This window comes from Diabrotica virgifera, chromosome 3 (assembly GCF_917563875.1).
Source record: "Diabrotica virgifera virgifera chromosome 3, PGI_DIABVI_V3a".
Lineage (NCBI taxonomy): Eukaryota > Metazoa > Arthropoda > Insecta > Coleoptera > Chrysomelidae > Diabrotica > Diabrotica virgifera.
This window is the reverse complement of record NC_065445.1, coordinates 146,947,362-146,970,925: the sequence shown is the minus strand read 5'-3', so window position 1 is coordinate 146,970,925 and position 23,564 is coordinate 146,947,362. Positions and strand designations below refer to the sequence as shown.

The following is a 23,564-nucleotide window of genomic DNA, read 5'->3' as shown; positions in this document are numbered from 1 at the left end:
AAACTATGATTATTGATATCTGAAACTCCATGGACCAAAATCAAATAGCCCGCTTAATATTTAGCATGTCTAGGCCATGGTACAAGTACCATGTGTCTAGGCGACGATGTGAAGCTGTTATTAGAAGTAGAGGTGGAAACACGCAATACTAGCTTACGTTAAGTTTCATCCGGTTCTTCTTAAGTTTTATTAACTTTTGTTATTTTTTATTGTTAATTTAGTATTGTTTCACAAAAAGGTGACATGATTGGTGGCTAAAACATAAGAAAAACGTTTCCTTTCTTCCATTCGGCAAGCCCAAAAGAGAAGTTTGAGCCAACCTTTGCCCAACAGTGTGAATACCAAAGAAAAAATCTAAAATAATAAAAAAAATAGGGAAATCCGTTAATCCGTTCACGAGAACAGGACAAGCGATAACGGGCCGGCAAGGAATGAACTACAGGCGGGCACCCCTGTTTAAGGGGACACCAAAATTAGCTTTTTTCTGCTGATGTTATACAAAATAAACTATCGAAATGAGCATTATTTTTGGTGGTGCAAAATTTTTGCGGGTTAAGTTAAGTACAATGTAAGAAACCCACCATTAACAACAGCGATTTTTTTATAACCACTTGATAACCATATCTTTTCTTTGTTTTTTTGGTGCACAAAATTCGATCGATTTTATTTATTTCTCATTTATTGTGACTTAAATCTGATAATTTGTTATAGGACATATTTCCTCTGTCCAAAAATAAGGTATACGGTATACATTTGGATTTTACCCATCGAAAAATACAATGTTAAGAAATTTAGTGACTTATTTTTATAATAATTACAAATTGTTCAATAATTTTAAGTTATACAAAAATGATAAGGCATGGGAAATTTTTTAAGAATGATATGGATATTTGAATGGCTTGTGTGGACATGATAATGTTGACGGTGATCGTCCCTCGTAATGGAGCTTTGTCTTGGAGATCCAATTACTTTGTCCATTACTGGGTATATATATAGCAATATACGAGAAATAGGACCAACTTGATATTTAACATTTCATTACAGCAATGTCAAGACTTGTTCGGCCTGTTATAATGGCCCACTTGTTGAGCTGACACATCTGAATAAAATTTATAGTCTAGTTAGTGACGGTAATTTATCATTCTGAAGGTCAAAGTTGATGCAATAAGTAAAATATCGTCTGAGCTGACAGGGGATTTGCGAATCGAGGATCAAAACTATTGTCGACATTTGCTGATGATCTAGATGTAGTCACCCATTCTACAAGAGATGTGAGAGAGGTGTTTTCACAACTCGATGAGAAAACAGGTAATCTGGGTCTAATAAATGAAAAGAAGACGAAACACATGCTAGTAACCAAAAATCTAAGACCAGAGTTAGGCAGAACATAACTATTAATAAGGTAGTAAAAGAGTTTGAATATCTGTGGACGGTAATCAGAGATGACAACCACATAGAAAAAGAGCTATAGACAAGGATAGCTGCGGGGAATAGAGCATTATACTCCCTATCATCATTACTAAAATCTAAGCTGCTAAAAAGAAAATATAAATTAAGACTGCACATGTCAATTATTCGCTCAGTTGTTACATATGGAAGTGAAACACGGACTATGCAGCAGCAGGAAAAAATAAGCTGCTGGCATTTGAAAGGAAAGTTCTCAGAATGATAATATTTGGCTCTCAAGAAGAATTGACAGAAGAGTGAAGAAGGCGCCGCAATGCTGAATTGGTGGCTTTGTATGGTACTGAAAACATCGTCAGACATTATCAAAGCTAACCTGATAGATGGGCAGGTCATGTCGTAAGATCAGAGGAAGACAGAGTGTTAAAGACAGTGTTTTTGAGAGACCAGATGGTAGAAGATCAATAGACCGTCCCAGAAAAAGATGGTAGGTTGATGTTGAAGTCGATTTATCTAGGATAGGGGTACAACAATGGGATATGGAATCGCAAGCTCGTAGAAGATGGAGAGCTATAGTGGATATGGCGAATATTCATCCCAAGTTGTAAAGCCAAGTCAAGCCAAGCCATGCAGAATCGTGAATATACTCCTTTCTGATGATATCGGCACTTGTGTCTGAAATACTTTGGTAGATATTTTTATAATTACCACAACAGCTCCCATATTCGGAAGACGTGCTTTATTTGTGTCTTACGATAGCGTTTATATCAGTAAATCGCTTTGTAATAGTTGTTTTTGATGAAGCAGAGTCCAAATATCCCAGAACAATTGCTCTACTTAATCGATAATTTTTTTTAGTAGTAATAAATATTTTATTAACACAAATTTGTTTTGGAAATTACAAAGTAACACCATTAACACCACTATATGGTCCGGTTTCACCAACAACAAATAAATCAATGAATAGTTATTCGTCGAATAAAATTTATTAGACATTTATATTTATATTTTCAATTAATTTATTAGACGTTTCAATATAATTTTGATTATTTCATTCATAGGAGATTCTGACCAATAGAAAGCTACAGAAAACAAAATTAAACTGATAATTTTTGATAATATCCCGTCGTCAAGTATATTACGTCAGATGCCCTTCGTTGCTACGAAAAAAATACATTCAGCGACATTAATGACAATTAATGTTTTAAAAGTTATAAAAGTGATGACTTTCAACCGTCAAATATTTATAACAACTGTGTGTTTAATTGTACTAATTTGTACTTACATAAATAAATTACAATAAAATGTTGGTTTTGAACAGTTTTATTCATGAAATAATCGCGGCAAATTGCACTCGATCTCTAAAATTATTATCGAATTGTTGCCCTCGTGATACTTTTGACATAATTTCACTCCCCTTCGGGTCGTGAAATTAAAACTGTCAAAGTGTCACTCGGGAAAAATTCGATAATTTTAGAGCTCCTGTGCAATTACTACTGATAATTTAATTTAACGTTAATTATATTTAACTTGCGAATTTACTTTCTTATAATGAACTGAATAAAAATGGTATACATTTTTATTTTATAGTCGTATTACTCCGTAGAGTAACTAGGTGCATTTTTCCGTTGGAACTTTACCAGCTGCAGACGGGGGATGTGAATTGCATAGTGTAGAATTCCTTCCCTCTCGTCTTCACTGCAGCATCCATTTGACTTGCAAATTGTAGAAGTCTTGGAGGTGTCACCAGGAAAGTGTACCAATAAGTTTTCAATTTAAAAATCTTTTAGTAATATTTTTAATATTTTCAATATTAATAATTTACTATTAGGATTGAAAACTACTTCGTCTTTCAATGCCAGATGGCGCTAGCCACCTACTATCATCACTTCAGTTGCAATGGGTGGGAAAACCTCTCGATGCAAATCAGTTAAAATATGGAAAACAGTGCCTACGTTCCTTCCTATGAAGGCTCCAATAAGAGTCGAAAATCGCGGTTCAAGGGACTGGACTGCACTCCGTATTCTAATTGAAAAGTAAGATTGTTTTGCCTTCGCATTGCAACTGAATAAAAATGGTATACATTTTTATTTTATTTACTTTCTTATATTTACAGCGAGATTAGCTTACGAACTTATTCGAATAGTAAGTAATTATTTGATAAATAAATAAGTCTTATTTGACGTTAATAAAATGGAAAAATGTAGTTTATTGGTCGAATAACTTTATTCATCGAATAAACTACTATTTATCGTTGGTGAAACCGGCCATATGTCATGTAAAATAATGGTAAAAAGATAAAAACATATTGATGGAAGTGATAGATTGCATGAATGATGGATTAGAAATAAAACAATACTAGATGGGCATTAGGAACGAAACAATTGTTTGAAAATCTTCCTACCCACTGGCAAGAATTAGGTTAAATCAAATAAATTCGTTATCTATCATTTTTCTCATAGGTACGTACAAAATATGATAAGACTCAATGGCTACTCATTGAACCCCTAAATCCAGTTTGGCTGATCGTATGAGTTTTCGTATCAAATAACATAACATTTAAACACTCTCGACAATTACTAAAAAGTTCAGTTAAAATGCAAACAAAAAATATCTAACGCTTGAATCAGCTGCTCTTCAAAATTCTTGTATAACGCTCATAAAAGACACTAGTTCTAAAAGATAAGCATATACAGGAACAAATAAGGACTCTTAAGAAACATATTTCATTTAAAATGTTAAATTAATTAAGGAAGTTAAATGTTTATATTTTCAATAGTTATTTTTTTTTAAGAACTGGTTGATGAACTTTCGTCATGCAGATTTTGAGAAAACCCAATTTAAGCAGCATTGGTTAAATAAATTGTGTTGTGCAGAATGGGAAGAGACAGAGAACTTTTGACCACTATTAAAACAGCATATTTGGGGCACATGCTTAGAAATGATAAGTACGAGTTGTTACAGCCAAGTATGAAGGGTAAAATCGAAGAAAAAATGGGTCTTGGTAGACGACTGGCTGAAAAACATTCGCGACTGGACCGGGTTAGACAAACGCTTTTAAGAAAAGCAGAAGATAGAGATGAATTTGCAATGGTTATAGCCAACCTTCATTAGTGGAGTCGGCACTAGAAGAAAAAGAAGCAACCGCAGCAATGAAACAGCGGCTGGAACAAGTCCGTCTGGATAGCCGATAATGTTAAATAATACTCAACCTAATGAATATTAAGTTTTTGTCGATCGTCTCCGACCTGGGGAATCCGGTAACAAAAAGAAAAAAAAAGTAATTCCGCGCACCTTGCCATAATTTGCTATACAAGCACTGATTTTCAACGCTAGGCTAACATACCTTTTTTGTTTAATACTGTCAATTCTGTCAACTAACTACACTGATAACAGAGTTCTAAAAATTTACAAAATCCACAAGGAAAAGAAAAAGTTTTCCTGTAGTTGGCTGTATACCATCAATCACAAAATTGGAAAGAAATCCTTTGTAAAAGGTATAAATTTTTTTTATTAAAAATCCCTTAAAAGGGCTACATCACAACAAAACGTTTTCGATTTTTATAAAAAATCATCATCAGTGTTCGATAAACTGGATGCTAGCTGAGCCACAAAAGAAAAATATCTGGGTAAAAACCCTTTACATAAAATATAGATGCCTTAAAAGTGCATACTTCAAGAAAAAGGCCTTTGATGGTCACATGGCAAACAGGATAATGCCCTAAGGTAAGGTATACAGGTTTCCCAACACGTGGGATCCAAATTGAGTTGTTCACATTTCAATGACTTAATGGCAACTGTGACCATCACAGGCCTTTTTCTTGAAGTATGCACTTTTAAGGCATCTATATTTTATGTAAAGGGTTTTTACCCAGATATTTTTCTTTTGTGGCTCAGCTAGCATCCAGTTTATCGAACACTGATGATGATTTTTTATAAAAATCGAAAACGTTTTGTTGTGATGTAGCCCTTTTAAGGGATTTTTAATAAAAAAATTTTATGCCTTTTACAAAGGATTTCTTTCCAATTCTAAAAATTTGTCCTCGCGGACCATAAGCATTGGATAAATTCCTGACTGAAATCAACAATAAAGAAGAATCAATCAAATTTACCAAGGAAAGAGAAAAAACAATTCACTTCTTTTTCTTTGTTGATCACTAAAGAAGTTATACGATATGCAACCAAAGTTTACACAAAGCCAACCCACACCAACAGGTATCACACTCGGATTCACACAGACAGATTCCCACTCAAATCACAATCTAAACATCAAAAAAGGAATCATTAAATCATTATATGATAGAGCCCAAAATATCTGCTCCAATGAAAAAGCATTTCAGGAAAAAAAAAACCTGCCCTTGTCATTTGTAATTGTCATTTGTAACAAGGAATTCCATAAGAGAGAAGAAAGGAAATAACAAAACAACACAATAAATCCAGCTACAACCAAAAAAGGGACTCAAGGTTGATAACGATACCATATGTAAAGGGCTTATCAGAAAAATTAAAAAGGATAGGAAATAAGTACAACATAACAACATTTAGAACAATCATCACACTCGGATCTATCCTATCCAAAACCTAACCAAACAACCCACAGGAGAGGTCAAAGAACTGCGCCTACAAAATACCCTGCGAATGCAACAATTTCTATGTGGGGGAAACTGCAAGACCACTAAGCGTCAGGATTAACGAGCAGGAAACATACATCAAAAACAGGGTATTCGACAAATCACAGGTATGCAAACATGCCTGGGGCAATGAACACAGACAGACCACAGTGGAAAGATGCATCAATAATCATGAAGGAAACTAATTCTAGTGATAAACAGTTGCAAGTGTGAGTCCATGATAGAGTGTATTAAAAAAAGGTCAATACTCACAATCTGTATTAAAGTTGGTGACCGGTTTCGGAGCTTACAATGTGTGCTCCATCCTCAGGCTCAGTAAAGAGTTTGTCTTTTCCAAAGAAAGAAAAAGTGTTAATTAAAAAAAGCATTATACTTTTTCTTTTTTTGGAAAAGACAAACTCTTTACTGGGCCTAACGATGGAGCACATATAGTCTGGGCTGATTATCGGAGAATAGGCCATTTTTGGGAAAAGTTATTTACCAGCAATTTGATTGCTGGAATCGAATCTTATGATTGTATATATTAATAATATAGGTATGCAAAGTCCACAGATAGTGTGCTACTTTTTTTATAAACAAAATGGAGCCCGAAAATCGTGTTTTTTCAATTTTTGCTCTATAACTCAAAAGATTTTAACTTTACACCAAAAACACTAAAATAAAAATTCACCGCAATTAAATTCTGCATAGAGACGTGTTTTTTCCGATTTACTTCGATGAAAACTTTCCCCGGAAAACGCGGGTTTTTCCAACAAAATCTTTAATTTTCAACTAAACTTTTAGATAAGTAATTGTTCATCAATAATTAAATAACTTGGTGATGTAAAATCCCTTTCCCTATAGATTATAATTCCAGAAGCCGATAGAAATTGAACTAACAGTTTAGCAACAATTGGGATAATATAGCCTCAGGAATATTTTAAAATTATAAACAATTTTTTGGCTTATAAACAAATAGAATATCTCGGGAAATAATAAACTAAATTAAATTATAAAAACGGTATTCGAAAAACAGCGGCAGGACGCTTCTTTTAAAAGAAAAAACGTTGAATTATGATGAGTAGTTCCTGAGATACAACCGGTCAAAGTTAACCGGAATTTACGGCAAAGATATAAACACTAGGATCATAATTTTCAAATTTTCACAGTTTTATTTTTGTCGTCTTTCTCCACACCAATTTTCATATCCTTAAAATACTCATAACATATATTATTATAAAAAAACTATCCATAATACGTGTGAAAATTGACAAAAATAGCAAAATTCCAATCAAAAATTAGGTTGGAGAAAATGTAACCCTCAAAGTTCAAAATCGGTATACGTTAAAAAAATGCATTTTCTCGGCTTCTCATCGAGCAATTTCCTTCATTCTTTTTTTGTTCCCAAGTAATTCGAGTAGAGCCATCGAACTAACGCATTATTAAATATCAAACTTGCTTTTGTTTTGTTATAATAAATTAATTTATTTATTATAACACAAAATTTTAATTTGTTTAAATAAAAATTGTTTAAATAATTATACAGCTTTCAAATGAGAATATTTATGTTTTTAACTTTAAAAGGTACACTTATAGTAAGTTTATCTAAAAAAAAGCCTACAACTGGAAAAAATATTTAGTTTTCTCTTCTTATAAATAAATTAATCTATTATAACAAAACAAAAGCAAGTTTGACATTTAATAATACGTTAGTTCGATGGCTCTACTCGAGTTATTAAGGAACAAAAAAAGAATGAAGGAAATTGCTCCATGGGAAGCCGAGAAAATGCATTTTTTAACGTATACCGATTTTGAACTTCGAGGGTTACATTTTCTCCAAATTTTTGATTGGAATTTTGGTATTTTTGGCAATTTTCACACGTATTATCGATAGTTTTTATTATAATAATATATGTTATCAGTATTTTAAAGATATGAAAATTGGTGTGGAGAAAGAGGACAAAAATAAAAAGGTGATGTTTGGAAAATTATGATCCTATTGTTTATATCTCTGCCGTAAATTCCGGTCAACTTTGACCGATTGTATCTCAGGAACCACTCGTCATAATTAAACGTTTTTTCTTTTAAAAGAAGCATCCTGCCGCTGTCTTTCTAATACCGTTTTCACAATTTAATTTAGTTTAATATTTCCCGAGATATTCTATTTGTTTATAAGCCAAAAAATTGTTTATAATTTTAAAATAGTCCTGAGGCCGCTTAAATAGTCAAATTTCAATTCTGTAAAGTACATTAGATGGGTATAGTGTCTTTTTATGAAAAAATCACAGCTATTCTTATGCATCATAATTATTGTCGTTATTATAGCGACCGTAAATTTTTAATTAACAATTCAATTGTTGCTAAACGGTTTATTCAATTTTCATGGGCTTCTGGAATTATAGTCTATATGAAAAGGGCTTTTACATTACCAAGTTATTTAAATATTAATTAACAATTACTTATCTAAAATTTTAGTTGAAAATTAAAGATTTTGTTGGAAAAACTCGCTTTTTCCGGGGAAAGTTTTCGTCGAACTGAATCGGGAAAAACACGTCTCTGTGCAGAATTTAATTGCGGTCAATTTTTATTTGAGTGTTTTTGGTGTAAAGTTAAAATATTTGGAGTTATAGAGCAAAAATTGAAAAAAACACGATTTTCGGGCGCCATTTTGTTTATAAAAAAGTAGCACACTATCTGCGGACTTTGCATATCTATATTATTATTACATACAATAATAAGATTCGATTCCAGCAATAAAATTGCTGGTAAATAACTTTTCCTTGTATTTTGCTAATTAGCCCAGAGTAATATTGTAAGCTCCAAAACCGGTCGCCTCTTTTAACAACTTTAATAAAGATTGTGAGTATGTATTGATCTTTTTTAATACACTGAAACTAATTATGTTGATGCTTCTGCTTCTGTTGAGACTTTGGTTGCCAATATCTAGAGGACAAGTGAATAACAAAAACATACGAACAATAGGGGATAGGAACAAGTGAAGCACATATCTATCATACACTATACGTATGCAACACACAATACATAAAAACACAATTTTTCCCCAAAAACTCATTATTACGAACACTTATAACACATAGAATAATTATTGCACAAATAAACAGAATAATATCATAGGGCATACAAAATCCATCCTCATATCTTTCCAGCCAAAGCGGCTGTTGACTATAAGCATCATATGCAAAGTACATTCAATCCTCAATAGGGCATTCCAAGACTTTGACGTTTATGAAAAATTTGGGAAGCAAACTGTCAAACACTGTTTTGTTTATATTATTTGTACCACATGTTTCTAAAGTTTTTATCGTTAACAGTTTTTTAGTTGTATTTTCCCAATATTTTGTTGTAGATTTTGTGTAGTTTTTAGTTGTAAAGTACTTCAATAACTTTATTTAGTTTTAAACAATGAATAAATAAACATGAGTGCATATAAAGTTGTTGGTAGACAATACAAATGTTGCTAGCAGGTACAAGCAAAAGATTGGCAAAATAAATAATATAGGCCCACTTTTCTTCAAAGGGTCTGAGTTAACCTACGGTTTAGACACTTTTCCAAGCGTAAGTAACATGAACATAGTTAGTTATTTAGCATTTTTATAGGACATTCTATAGCATTTAATGTTTTTGTCTCAGACAATAACTTATTTAATGGGAAAGTCCCAGTAGCTGGCTGTATACCATAATTAAAAATCATACAGAACAAGTAAAAACTTCGTTTGTATAATGGTATGAAAAGTTTATTGAAAAACTATTAAAAAGTCATCCAAAAGGATTCGCAAAACGTTTTCAATCTAGATCAGATCATCTTCAGTGCGTTCTGCTTAGTACATGAAACTAACAACCTTATAGAATAGGTGACATCGAGAAATATCGCTTTTAAAAATGTAAATCATATTTTTCGATGTCACCTATTCTATAAGGTTGCTAGTTTCATGTACTAAGCAGAACGCACTGAAGATGATCTGATCTAGATTGAAAACGTTTTGCGAATCCTTTTGGAGGAATTTTTAATAGTTATTCAATAAACTTTTTATACCATTTTACAAACGAAGTTTTTACTTGTTCTGTATGAATAATAACTTATTTAGTTGTTTTATGTCTTTGTCTCTCAGATGATAACTTATTTAGTTGTTTTATGCTTAAAATGTAGCACTGATGGTAACTGATAAAACGGAATTTTATCATGAATACTTCGCATTCCACATTTCAAAACACAACAGAAATGAGGCATATTATCTTTTTAAATTAATTATTCTAGTGAAAATGTTAGATTAATCCTTGTACAAAACAAAATTACAAAGAAACGCAACTAAAATTATCTGAAACACATTAAGAACTGATAGAATAACCTTTATGTTTGCCTCCCGGCTGCCATATTGATTTAATTTGACATAATAATTTGACAGCATGTTGGAATGCCCTATATTTGTTGACTGTGATATAACAACGTCAATAACAATAACTGACGGCTATATACATTTTTCAACAAATTTCTCTTAATTTTTTGATAACAATTTACGGAGCGGAAATTGAAACGTCTAGTATTATTTAGGTAAAAATGTAATTGTCATGATAACCAAACTATGGCCAATCCCATATAAACAAACATTTACACTGAAAGTTTCTAGAAATATGGTCACCCTCACATTCGAAAAAATTTAATATCATTTTAGTTCTCTGACTGCTTTTTTGGAGACCTACAGATTCTATAACAGGAAAAAATCTTAACATTATTGGTTATTCAGGTAACAGCTTTTAACTAATAAATGTTCCCATATATGATTATCCTCTAAGATTCTATCAGAAAAAACAATGTTTAAGAACACAAGCTCCACTTACTTTGTCTACCTTCATAGATATCTGCACATCTTGATAAGTAATCTCTACATGCTTTATGTTCTTTGCATAGTTTCCAACCAATTTTAGAATATCAGCTGAGATGTACTCTAAAACTGCCACCAAAAATAAAGACACCGTGGAATCAACTTTGTAGAGCAAAAGTTCCTAAAATACAGATTGTATGTCAATCTCTGCTCAGTTGTATAGCAAAATATATTGTAAAAAAATTATGATCTACTTACTTTTTGTAATAAAGAATGGATTTTATCGACAGGCAGCTGTAATACTGACTTTTTCTTTCCTCTTTCAAGAGCTTCTTGGGCTTCTTTTAGTGCCCATTTATCAATTGGTGTGGGAAAAGTACTAGTTACCCGATCTTCAACATCCTACACAAACAAAAACCGAAATATAAATTATTTTCATAACTTAAAAAATTCTTAAAAAGTTATTATTACCGCAATAAAACATTTGAATAATAATAAAGTCAATTATTTATTTTGGTTTATTGGCAAATGAACAAAATATGGCAAATGTTTACCTGAACTGTGTGAGGACTTGGTTTGGCACACAGCATCCCAAGAAGACGCAAGCATAGGCTTTCCACATATTCTAAGGCTTCTTCTCTTGCACCTAATGAAGGGTGCACTTGTTCTAAAACCTAAAATAAAAGAAGTGTTCTATAATAATTGAAACTTTAGAACTCCATATTTTTCAACTAATTTGCTATTTTTGTTTCCATTTGTATATTTAAATTATATAAAGGTATACAAAATTTCGCTAATCTACAACTAACGAACCATCAAACAACAGTGTCAAACAGCAGTTTATTATTAGGGCAGTCAATGGGGGTACTTGGCTCCGAATTCCATCCTACTACATCGATTTACTTGATATTTTCACAGTAAGTAGGTAATAGCTCAAGAAACAAAGTCTACCCTATGCCGATGTGCGCTTTTATCTTGGGGTGGTTCCCACCCCTTCTCAGGGGTGGAAAATGTTTTGGTTAAAATAGCCACGGAAGAGACTAGAGAACCTAATTTTAAGCAAAAACTGTTCTATAATTATTTTTTGAAAACTCAATACCTTTTGAGTTATTCGTGGTTGAAAATTGGCCATTTTCATTGAAAAATGACACCTTTTCGGACGGATTTTTGCGAACACCTTAAAAACTATGCATCTAACAAAAAAAAAACTATATAAAATATTTCTGTAGGTTATAAAAAACACAGAGATTCGTTCCTTCATAAATCTTCTATTTAAAATACAAAGAGGGATATGGTAGGTAAGAAGAGTTTGTTTTTTGCTGCACGCTCAAATCGTTGTATTCAACTTGAAATAACAGAGAAACTGTCGATTTTAGGTGTATAATGATACTAATAACTTTTGTAGTGGTTGAAAAGACCTTTAACATGAGCAATACTAAATGTCGATTACATTCAAACTAAGCGAAATTCTGCAAAAAAGTTGATAACTAATGTATTTTAAGAAGAAATGAGAAGTATATTTAACCCCTCATCCATCAGAATTTAAATACATCGTTTTCCTTCTACAATACTTTTTATTATAGCGTTATTTCTATGTTCAAAAAGTTGGACTGGATTAAAATGAATGGTTTTTGAAAAAAATAAGATCAAATTATAGAGCGCATTTTTAAATTTTCTTAAAAATCTTCCTTTTCCTCCATGTAACTTGAAACAGATACGAGATACGAAAAAAGATACCACCCAAAAATGTAGGGCTTTTTCAGGTAAAAATTTCCCTTTTATTTTTCATTACTGTATCTCTTACCATTTTCAAGTTACATGGAGAAAAAGGAAGATTTTTAAGAAAATTTAAAAATTCTCTCTATAATTTGATCTTTTTTTTTCAGAAACCATTCATTTTAAACCCGTCCAACTTTTTGAACATAGAAATAACGCTATAGTAAAAGGTATTGTGGAAGGAAAACGATTTATTTACATTTTGGTGGTTGGAGGTTAAAATTACTTCTCATTTTTTCTTAAAATACATTAGTTATCAATTTTGTTTGCAACATATCTCGCTTAGTTTTAATGTAATGGACCTCTAATATAGCTCATTTTAAAGGCCTTTTCAAGCACTACAAAAAGGTATTAGTAGTATTACACATCTAAAATCGACCGTTTCTGTTATTTTAAGTTGAATACACCGATTTGAGCATCCACCAAAAAAATCTTTTTTCACCACATATCATATCTATTTTTGTATTATAACTAGAAGATTTATAAAATCAAGTGTCTCTTTGTTTTTTTATAACCTACAAAAATGTTTAATATAGTTTTTTTAGTTAGATGCATAGTTTTTAAGGTATTCACAAAAAACCGTTCGAAAAGGTATTGTGTCAATGAAAATGGCCAATTTTCAACCACGAATATCTCAAAAAGTATTGAGTTTTCAAAAAAAAATTATAGAACAGTTTTTGCTTAGAATTAGGTTCTCTAGCGAATTCCGTGGTATTTTAACAAAAAAATTTTCCATCCCTTAGAAGGGGTGGGAACTACCCCCAAGATAAAAGCACACATCGGCATAGGGTAGACTTTGAATTAGGAGATAAGTAGAGGCTATTTCCAAAATTTCATTAAAATCCATGAAGTAGGATAGAATTCGGCGGTAATATCCTATTCTTGCTCCCATTGACTGGCGGATATTTAATATAATGAACATTAAGTTTCTTTCTTTGAAAATACAATAATTCTTGAAAATGCGTAGTTAATTGCAAAACAGATTATGTTGCTCCGTCTAAAGCCATCTGATATAAAGACTATGCATTCAGACTATACACAAAAATTCACAATACACTTTCTCATTTTACACTTAAAAATAAATTCTCTATTTTCCTATTTTTTTTCTTACTTCAGAAATGTAATATTATAAAGTAAATCTCTCTTCTGTTAATTAGTAAAAATGTAGGATAAGTAGGATAGAAAATATTAAGTAGGTATATTATATAGGTGTAGGAAAATATATTGTAAAATAAATGAGCAAAATTGGTGAATCAGTGAATGAGCTTGAAGGGCCCCAAGGAAAAAAAATTAGTAAAAATAAAGATTAGTTCACTTTAATATTTTGCATCTGGTGCTTTAATTTGATAGCAGTTTCCCAGTCAAAGAAAAAATGTGTGATATTTTCAACTCATCTTATGTGTATGAGATTAGAACATGATCCACACATCAGATATTAAATATTCTCTTCCCTGTTTAATTTGTAACAGTGACCTCTTAATGTTTTGTCTTGATTCATGGTATTTAGGTCCCCAAAATTATATTTTAAAGTATGGAAGGTCATAATTAGGTTAGGTCACCTCGTGATGCTCGAATGTCATTAGATGAGCCACAGATAGTTTATCTTCATAATTAGGTTTTACACAGCCGGATGCGATTCTTGTAGCATTACTCTGAACATTTTCAAGTAAGATTTTATCATGACAGATCTGGACCCCACACTGGTTCGACAAACTCAAGAAGAGGTCTGACCAATATTGAATAGAGCATACTAACAGAGATATACGTAGAAGTTTACGTATTAGAAACAGTTTTAAGTTTGTACATTTTTTGTAGAAGTCTTTTTTACTTCTACAGTATTTTTGCTATGGTATACAACCAATTAGAGGGATTGCCCTATTTATGTTAAAAATTAAAACTCATGGTCTGGTAAAAGAGTATCGTTCCAACTTGTGACAAGAAGGTGTGCTAGTTTCCCGTGAAAAACATTTAAAAAATATTAATCCAAAATGCGACCATATAATATAATACATTTTAACATTTCTTTCAGAAAAAAATGTCAAATTTTTTGAGGAAAACAAAACATTTTTTCTTTTTGTATTATTTGGAATCAAAAGTAAGTAGTCCAGGAACCGAAGCTTTTCACCCCTCAATTTTTACAGAATGGATCGATTTGCTTGAAAATTTGAGAATAAGTAGTGGATGTTCCAAGGATCAAAATCTATATGATGCCAAAAGGCGCTTTTATTATGGGGGTGTTTGCCACCCCATCTCGGGGCCGGAAATTTTTTATTATATTTTGACAGCAAAAGTTGATAAAAACATTAATTCTAAGCAAAAAATGTTGTATACATTTTTTTGATAGAACTAATAGTTTTCGATTTATTCGCTATCGAAAGTGTTAGTTTTATATAGAAAAAATAAATGTTCTTCTATAGTATACTCATTTACTATTCACTCAATTTTTGTCGTAGAAAAAAATTTTTCACACCAAGTTCTTACGAATTAAATAACCTACAATTTCATATTTAAACATTTTTTCTTATCTTTGATGCTAATCTTTCTATTCTGAAGAAAATGGCATTTTTTACAAAACTACAGAAATTCTTTATTCGCTTTTAACTTCAGTTTTTAAAAAACTAATCATTTTAAGCCAGTCAAACTTCTAGAATCTATTAATAATACACAAATAAAGAAGGCCAATGACTAAAAACACCGCTAACTTACATTATTATGCTTGCAATTGGATTTCTCCTTTTTTTTCTCAAAAAAAATATGTTGATTTTTTAACCGTAACTTTTTTATTTTGTATCTTAGAAAGTTTGATGTAAAAGATTTTTGTAGGTTTTTAACAGATCTATAAGCCTATTAATATTAAATCTTATTACAATTCTTAGTCACAAAAAGAGGTGACTTTGAAAGGGTTGGTAAAGGTGGTTTTTGCATGCTATTACAAGTTTTAATTGTCAATAGCTCACTTAATTTTTGTTATAGAAAAATTTTTTTCATACTAAATTCTTGGGAATTAAATTAGCTACAATTTAATATTAAACATTTTTTCACATCTCTGATGCTAATCTTTCTATTCAGAAGAAAAGACCATTTTTTCTAAACTACAAAAATTCGTTAATCGCTGTTAACTTCATTTTTTTTAAAAACGAATCATTCTAAGTCGGTCAAACTTCTCGAACCTATTAAAAATACGTAAATAAATAAGACCAAATAAGGTCAATGACTAGTTTTAATTAGGGTGGTGATTACGGGGTTGCTTCCGACCACTTTTGCGCTGAAAAAAATAATGACTGACATTCTTTTCATTATAAGTCACTTAATTTTTGAGCTAGAGACTTCTTTTTTATTTCTAGGGATAGATATTTTTAAATTCTTTAAATTAGTTTTAACAAGTTATTCTCGAAAAATGCATATTTTGCCCGTCTTTGGACTTTGAAACTACAATATTTAACATTTGACAAAGGAGAGCTAACATATAATAAAGTATATCTTGATTACTGTTGGTCTTAAAGAAAATTAAAAAACACGGTTTTGTTTATTTTTTCAAATAGTACATTTTTATTAAATAAGGTTGTTTTGATAAAACAAAAACTTTTGGAGTTATTAGCAGAAAACTGATTAAAAACATTGATTTTTCGATATAATACTAACACTTTCGATAGCGAATAAATCGAAAACTATTAATTTTATCAAAAAAATGTATAGAACATTTTTTGCTTAGAATGAACGTTTTTACCAACTTTTGCGGTCAAAATATAATAAAAAATGTCCACCCCCAACAGGGGGTGCCAACCACCCCCATGGTAAAAGCGCCTTTCGGCATCATATAGATTTTGATCCTTGGACTATCCACTACTTATTTTCAAATTTTCAAGCAAATCGATCCATTCTGTAAAAATTGCGAGGTTTTGTCCTATTTCAAGCTTCATTACTTGGACTAAAGGTTGCTTTTTAGTTGTTATTTTCAGGTAGCCAGTAGAATATTGATACAAAGATTAAAAACATACTAACTAAAATATATCAGGAAACACTCAAACATATTTTGATTTCACTCTCGTGTAATATTTTGAGATGATATGGTTTAGAACGGGACGTGTGATTTTTGTCCAAAATAGCAAAAAATTCTTAACCAAAACAATAACATCAACTGTGTACTTAACCTCTAACTTGAATTCACTGATTAAAACTTATTTTTTATTTTTATTTATTAATTTATAATATGGGAAAACCCTATTAATAGATAAAATACATGCTTAGGTTTAGTACAAAAATAAATATTTTTCCTAGTAGGTAATACTTTTATACACACACCGGCAAAATTAGCCGAACACCTTAAAAATGGGACAGGTTTGATGTCACGAATTTCCTAAACCAGTGGTCCGATTTGAGTGATTCTTTTAGTATGTTACAGCCTTATTATTTAAGAATATCTTTGTAACAACATTATTGCTAGACAACTAAATATCATTTTATACCGGGTGTAACAATAATACTGTGATTTTTTCTTAAAGTTTGGAACACCCTGTGGACTATTCTAGCATATATAAAATATTAAAATTAAAACTAGGTTATAACCTTAGGCTTTCTTAAAATTTTCTTTCTTGATTCATTTGCTTATGTTGGAAAATAAAAAAGTTATGGGCTTTAACAACTAGCCATGTTTTTCATCGATAAATCCTCATAGTAGGGGAGGAAAGTATGCTAAATTTGCAGTTACTCGAGCGTTATGGGGACCTATTGGATTGTGAATAGTATGTGCTAAAACCAGAAAAAGGTTAAGTTAAGTTTTTCATATATTGAGGGACTTTTCATTTTTTAATTTATTTTTCATTTGAAACAATCGTTCTTTTCCGATTATAGAGCGATCCATCCATAATTCTAAAAAATGTGTCGAATAAAAGTTGTTTATTTTTACGTAAAGAATCCAAATCTGCAATAAAAATTGGGGCTCCTATTTAAGATTTTAAATTAAATCCCCCACCCCACTTCCGTGGGGGGACGTGTTTGGTGTCATTCGATAGATTTTTCAAAAATATTGAATACGTGTATGTTGCAGTTTTTCGATCTGATGTTCAGCTAGTTCAGATGAAATCCACGGGAGTTCGTCATTGTGACATCGCTTATTAATTTATTTATTTAATACATCTATTGAATTATTATAGGCTTGTTTATTAAACTAAGCAGATAATGATGGTAGGGGAGCCCAGGCGGGAATTTTTTCAGTTACTCGAGCGCGTCTGATTATCACATGGGGAGAAACCTTGTACCCTGTAAATGTACCTATAGGTACCATATATTGGTTCTTAACACCGGGGAATTCATTAAGGGGGACCGAGAAAAATCTATTCTTAGAAAAACTCGAAATCGTCAGATTAAGATTAGGTAAGTTAAGTACATGCAAAACAGTGTATATTTAAAAAATCTGACGATTTGAGCGGGGCGTAAAAAAATGGGTGAGTCACAAAGTTTCACAAAAAAAGCGAATATTTCACGAAGTAAACGTCACTTTGAAAAACTATGAAATACGTGTTCAATATTTTACAAAAATCTATCGAATAATACTAAACACGTCACCCCACGGAGAGGGGTGGGGGTAAATTAAAAATTTTAAATGCGGTATTTCGCGAAATGAACCTCAGGTCGTAAAACTGCGAAATACACGTATTCAATATTTTTCAAAAATCTATCGAATGGCACCGAACACGTCCCCCCACGGAGGTGGGGTTGGCGGGTTACTTTAAAATCTTAAAGAGGAGCCCCCAATTTTTATTGAAGATTTGGATTCTTGACGTAAAAATAAGCAACTTTTATTCGCAACATTTTTGTAAATTATGGATAAATGGCGCTATAATCCGAAAAAAAAAACGATTGTTTCAAATGAAAAATTAATTAAAAAATGAAAAGTCCCCCAATATATAGAAAACTTAACCTTTTTCTGGTTTTAGCACATACTATTCACAATCCAATAGGTCCCCATAACGCAAGAGTAGCTGCAAATTTAGCATACTTTCCTCCCCTACTATGAGAATTTATCGATGAAAAACATGGCTAGTTGTTAAAGCCCATAACTTTTTAATTTTCCAAAATAAGCAAATGAATCAAAAATGAAAATGTTAAGAAAGCCTACGGCTATAATTGAGTTTGAATTTCAATATTTTATATATGCTAGAATATTCCACAGGGTGTTCCAAACTTTAAGAAAAAAACACAGTCTTATTGTTACACCCGGTATAAAATGATATTTAGCTGTCTAGCAACAATATTATTACAACGATATTCTTAAATAATAAGGCTATAACATACTAAAGGAATCACTCAAATCGGACCACTGGTTTAGGAAATTCATGACATCAAACATGTCCCATTTTTAAGGTGTTCGGCTAATTTTGCCGGTGTGTGTATAAATAAAATATGTATAACGAACTTAACTAAAAATCACCATTTTTAATATTAAATTAAAAAACAAGCAGTCTTAATAAAAAAAACAAAATGCTTCTCTTAAGTTTCGTTGAAGATATGTTAAAAATTTCAATATGTATTTAGTTTAACAAGACTGAATATCTATCCAAAAGATTGTTAATACCATAAAAGGTTACTATGGAATGGAATATAAAATGTTAACTGAAGACAAAGCTCCAGGTACGGTGGTGCATTAATGTAGATCTCATCCAAGAGAGCAACGCAGTCCATGCCACCACTAAGTAACTTGTAAATAAATGAAACTACAAAAAAATATCTCCTAAGACTCAGAGTGGTTGTAAATTCTTACATTTGAAGTAGAGGCCCAAATTTTAGTTGTACTGTTTCTATCATATCTTTATCATGTTTGATACTATGGCTACTATACAACTGAGCCATGTTCCAACATACCAATGCGCAATAAACCAATCATATAACATCAGTAAAAAATAACTTGTAATTTCTGAATACCAAACGCAACATTCTAAAACCCTTCAGAGAAATTGTATTAATATAGTCAACAAGAATAAAAAACCGCTAAGCGCCGTAAAAATGAGTGGCGCATACAATATTCTAGCTACAAAAGATCTGATATGAATTTTACGTGGCCCGAAAACGTATTTTCATTTTGATGCAAAACAAAATTCTAGTTTTATTTTAAAAGATTTTTTCATAATATTTGCCCAATTTGAAGTAAAAACGCGCCACAAAAGAATAACTTTGATACAGTTTGAATTTTGAAACTCTTTTGTGGCGCGTTTACTTCAGATTTAGCAAATATTATGAAAAAATCTTTTAAAATAAAACTAGAATTTTGTTTTGCATCAAAATGAAAATACATTTTCGCGCCACGTAATATTCATATCAGATCCTTTGTAGCTGGAATCATCACTCATTTTTACGGCGTTTAGCGGTTTTTTATTCTTGTATCAGGAGTTTTTCAAAGTTATTTATAAATTAAATGTATAAATTTGAATGCAATGTTTGTCGATTACACGTTAAGCTTTATAAATGTGGCCTTTGTCGCATTATCTCCCAAATGATCTAGTGTCCATCAAATGTACACTAGATTTTTTTTCTATTCGAAATAGATTGAAAAAAATATTGGGATGGCCGGTAAATGAACTCGGATTGCCCGTTGCCAGATCAAATTAGCGTCGTAACCACTACAACTACATAAACCATTTAGGGAATAATCGTTAATTGGATTATACTTTTGTAGCTTAATAACTTCTAAACGGCTTAACCGATTTTGTTCACTAAACATGAGTTTGAAACGTATTGACAAGTAGTATCTTATGTATCTAAGGTCAAGTATGATAACTGAAGATATTACAGGAATTATTGAGCTTGAAAAACCGTTTTTTCCCATAAGAAATAGGTTTGATCATACTTATGAAGCCTATAACTTAAAAATTCGAATTTTCCCGGATATAAGGTATACACCGTTAGCTTCGTCTAGAGTCCTTCTACAAACACTTAGTTATTGGCGTAATTCGTAGGTTGAAATTTTGAGTAATTGTCGAAAAACCAAAATTTTCAAAGTTTAGTTTTTCAGTTTTTCGGCTATACTGAGCCGTGTGTATGTCTGATCCTGACAGCTTAGACATCATTTGAAAGCTTAACTCAACGCTATTGATTTGGTGTATTTACTGTTCTCCTGTCTCTTCTTGAACCGAAGATATATACCGCCAAAAAATGTGCCGTTTTGTACCTGCTAAGTCCTATAGCTGGATTATGGGTAGTCAAAACTCACAAACTACACCGGTTCTGAATCGGCCCTCACCCCCTCTTCAAACACAGAAAAAAAAAATCAGATCGGTTTAACTTTTCCACACACATACATACATACATATACATATCCACAAACATTTTCCCTTTTTTAAATAAAAATTGACTCATATTTCTGAGCTCGGTAACTTTTGAACGGTATAACCGATTTTCAAAATTAGACATGTGTTGGAAAGGTAATGATCGCTTCTATTAGAAGCCGCAAAGGTCGGAGTTAAATTTTCGAAGTTTTTGGGAGTTTTGGGGACGAGAACGAAAAACAGACCCTAAATAGGAAGGGCCGTAAAATCCACACCCTTGGACCAAAATGGATGGTTGACATATGAATGGGTGAGTCTTTTCGTGAACTTTAAGATGGGAGTTGGCCCAATTTTCAATTCAGCCAGATTTAGAAAATCGAAAATTTCGTGTATATTTAGTGTTGCGTGTAGGGGGTGTAGGTGTGCGCCACTTGCGAGAACTGCCGTTCTCTGGTAATAAAGGTTAGATTTACATTGAAAATCATACCAAGATCCGTTACTCTGCATAATATATTAAATTCTGGTTATTTATTTATTGTATAATCTATAACAATTCTGCGAGTACTTCGAGTAAAGCTAATAAAGCAGCATTAATTTACATGTAACCCTTTAACGCTTTGTGGCTACATAAGTAGCCACAGGAAAAGTACCTGAATGGTCCAATTTATTGTTATCCGTAAGTATGTGGTAACATATTTAAGCAGAAAGCCTTTGTGTAAATGTTAAAAAATCTTGTGTGACTGTTAAAAGGTTAATAAAAGCTTATTTAAGTCACACATGTCCAAAAAACGTCTAAATCAGCTTACAAGAGGATCTGGTCCGATACACATTTAATTGGTCTCCAGAATTTAAGATCATAAAAAAAATTTACACAGAGACTATTACAGAAGCAGTTTATACTGTCAGCTATAAATATATTGCATAAAAGAGCTGAGCATTGACCACCCTGTAGAACTCCAGATGTTACTACAATTGAATCCGAAAAACAATTACCAAATTTAACTTTTTGAGTACCACTAGAAAGAGAACATTTAAACCAACAAACCATTTGAAAATGAAAACCAGTTGCCACTATTGTTTTAAGCAGTATTTGATGATTTACTCTATCGAATGCCTTAAAAAAATATGTGTATATGGTATCTATTTTTTGCCATTCTCCATGTACATGATAATATCTGACTGATAGGTAACCAGATTACTAACTGTAGATTTACAGTCTCTGCTCAATTTATTAGACTCGCCCTAGAAATCAGTTTTTTTTTAATTTCAAGCACCTTAAAAGTATCCTCCAAGTGATATGGTAGGGGAGCCCAAGCGGGGATTTTTGCAGTCACTCGAGCGCATCAGATTAGCATATAGTGAGAAACCTGGTACCCTGCAGATGCACCTCTACTATATATTGGCTCTTAACACAGGGGAGTTCGTTAAGGGGGGCCCGAAAAAAAAAATCTACCCTTAAAAAAACTCGAAATTGTCAGATTAAGATAAGGTAGGTTAAGTACATGCAAAAGAGTGTATATTTCAAAAATCTGACGATTTGAGCCGGGCGTAAGGAAATGGGTGAGTCCCAAAGTTTCACAAGAAAAAAGCGAATATTTCGCGAAATGAATGACAGATCGAAGAACTAAAAAATATGTGCTCAATATTTTTTAAAAATCTATCCAATGATACCAAACACGACTTCTCACGGAGAGGGGTGGGGGTAAATTTAATATTTTAAATACGAATACTGCGATATTTCGCGAAATGAACATCAGATCGAAAAACTGTAAAATAGACTTATTCAATATTTTTGAAAAATATGTCGAAAGGCACCAAACACGACCCCCCATGGATGTGGGGTGGGGGGTTACTTTAAAATCTTAAATAGGAACCCTCATTTTTTATTGCAGATTTTGATTCCTTACGTAAAAATAAGTAACTTTTATTCGAAACATTTTTTTCGAGTTATGGATAGATGTCGCTATAATCGAAAAAAACCATTGTTGGAAATGGAAAATTAAATTAAAAAATGGCAAGCGCCCACTAAAATGGAAAACTTTACTTAACTTTTTTTGGTTTTAGGACCTACTCTTTACAACCCAATAGGTCCCCAAAGCGCTCGAGTGACTGCACATTTAGCATACTTTGCTCCCCTACCAATATGGAACTGCTGAATGGGTTAACCCGGCATTGGTCGCTAGGTAAGTTGTTACGCGAGTGGTCGCGCGTGCGATTTTCTCTCACATATCCAACTATTGCTTTTCATCAAAAAGATGAGGTTTCATCAACGATAAAGCCATTTGCTTTAAAAAGACACGACGTTTTTCTGTTTTATCATTATTATCTTTATATAAAATGTGACTATTGATGCCGCCAATATTTAACATTGAAAAATATATGGTAAGTGACAAGTGATGATTTTCATATCATCGACCACATCCACGGCGCCTTGTATTACGTCATAAAAGGATATTATTTTAGGTTTTAAGGGGAAAAATAAAATTAATTTTTATACACAGTTAATGACGCCGGTGGTCGCTTGATGAGAGAATCTCTCACATGAAGCGCACTGACTCAACAATGAGATGATACTAAGTAAACTGGGTCACTATCTGAGCGGACGAGTCTATTAGATTGTCGAGGGAGGATAGTTAGAAGACTAGAACGAACTACAGCGCATATAATTTCCC

At 32.0% G+C, this 23,564-nt stretch overlaps 1 protein-coding gene across 12 annotated transcripts in view; it reads right to left on the bottom strand.

Moving 5' to 3' along the window:
• Positions 1-23,564, bottom strand: part of LOC114334083 (protein son of sevenless) — a 652,420-nt gene that overhangs the window by 180,651 nt on the left and 448,205 nt on the right. For 2 of the 12 annotated variants that reach the window (XM_050646933.1, XM_028284097.2), the window contains exons 2-4: positions 11,410-11,529; positions 11,114-11,257; positions 10,872-11,036 (exon numbers count right to left, since the gene is read on the bottom strand). The exons of 8 other annotated variants lie outside the window; for them this stretch is intronic. In XM_050646933.1, the coding sequence (XP_050502890.1) occupies positions 10,872-11,036; positions 11,114-11,257; positions 11,410-11,529 (429 nt within the window). The remainder of the gene's footprint in view (positions 1-10,871; positions 11,037-11,113; positions 11,258-11,409; positions 11,530-23,564) is intronic. 2 more of the 12 variants (XM_050646941.1, XM_050646938.1) reach the window with 2 other exon arrangements.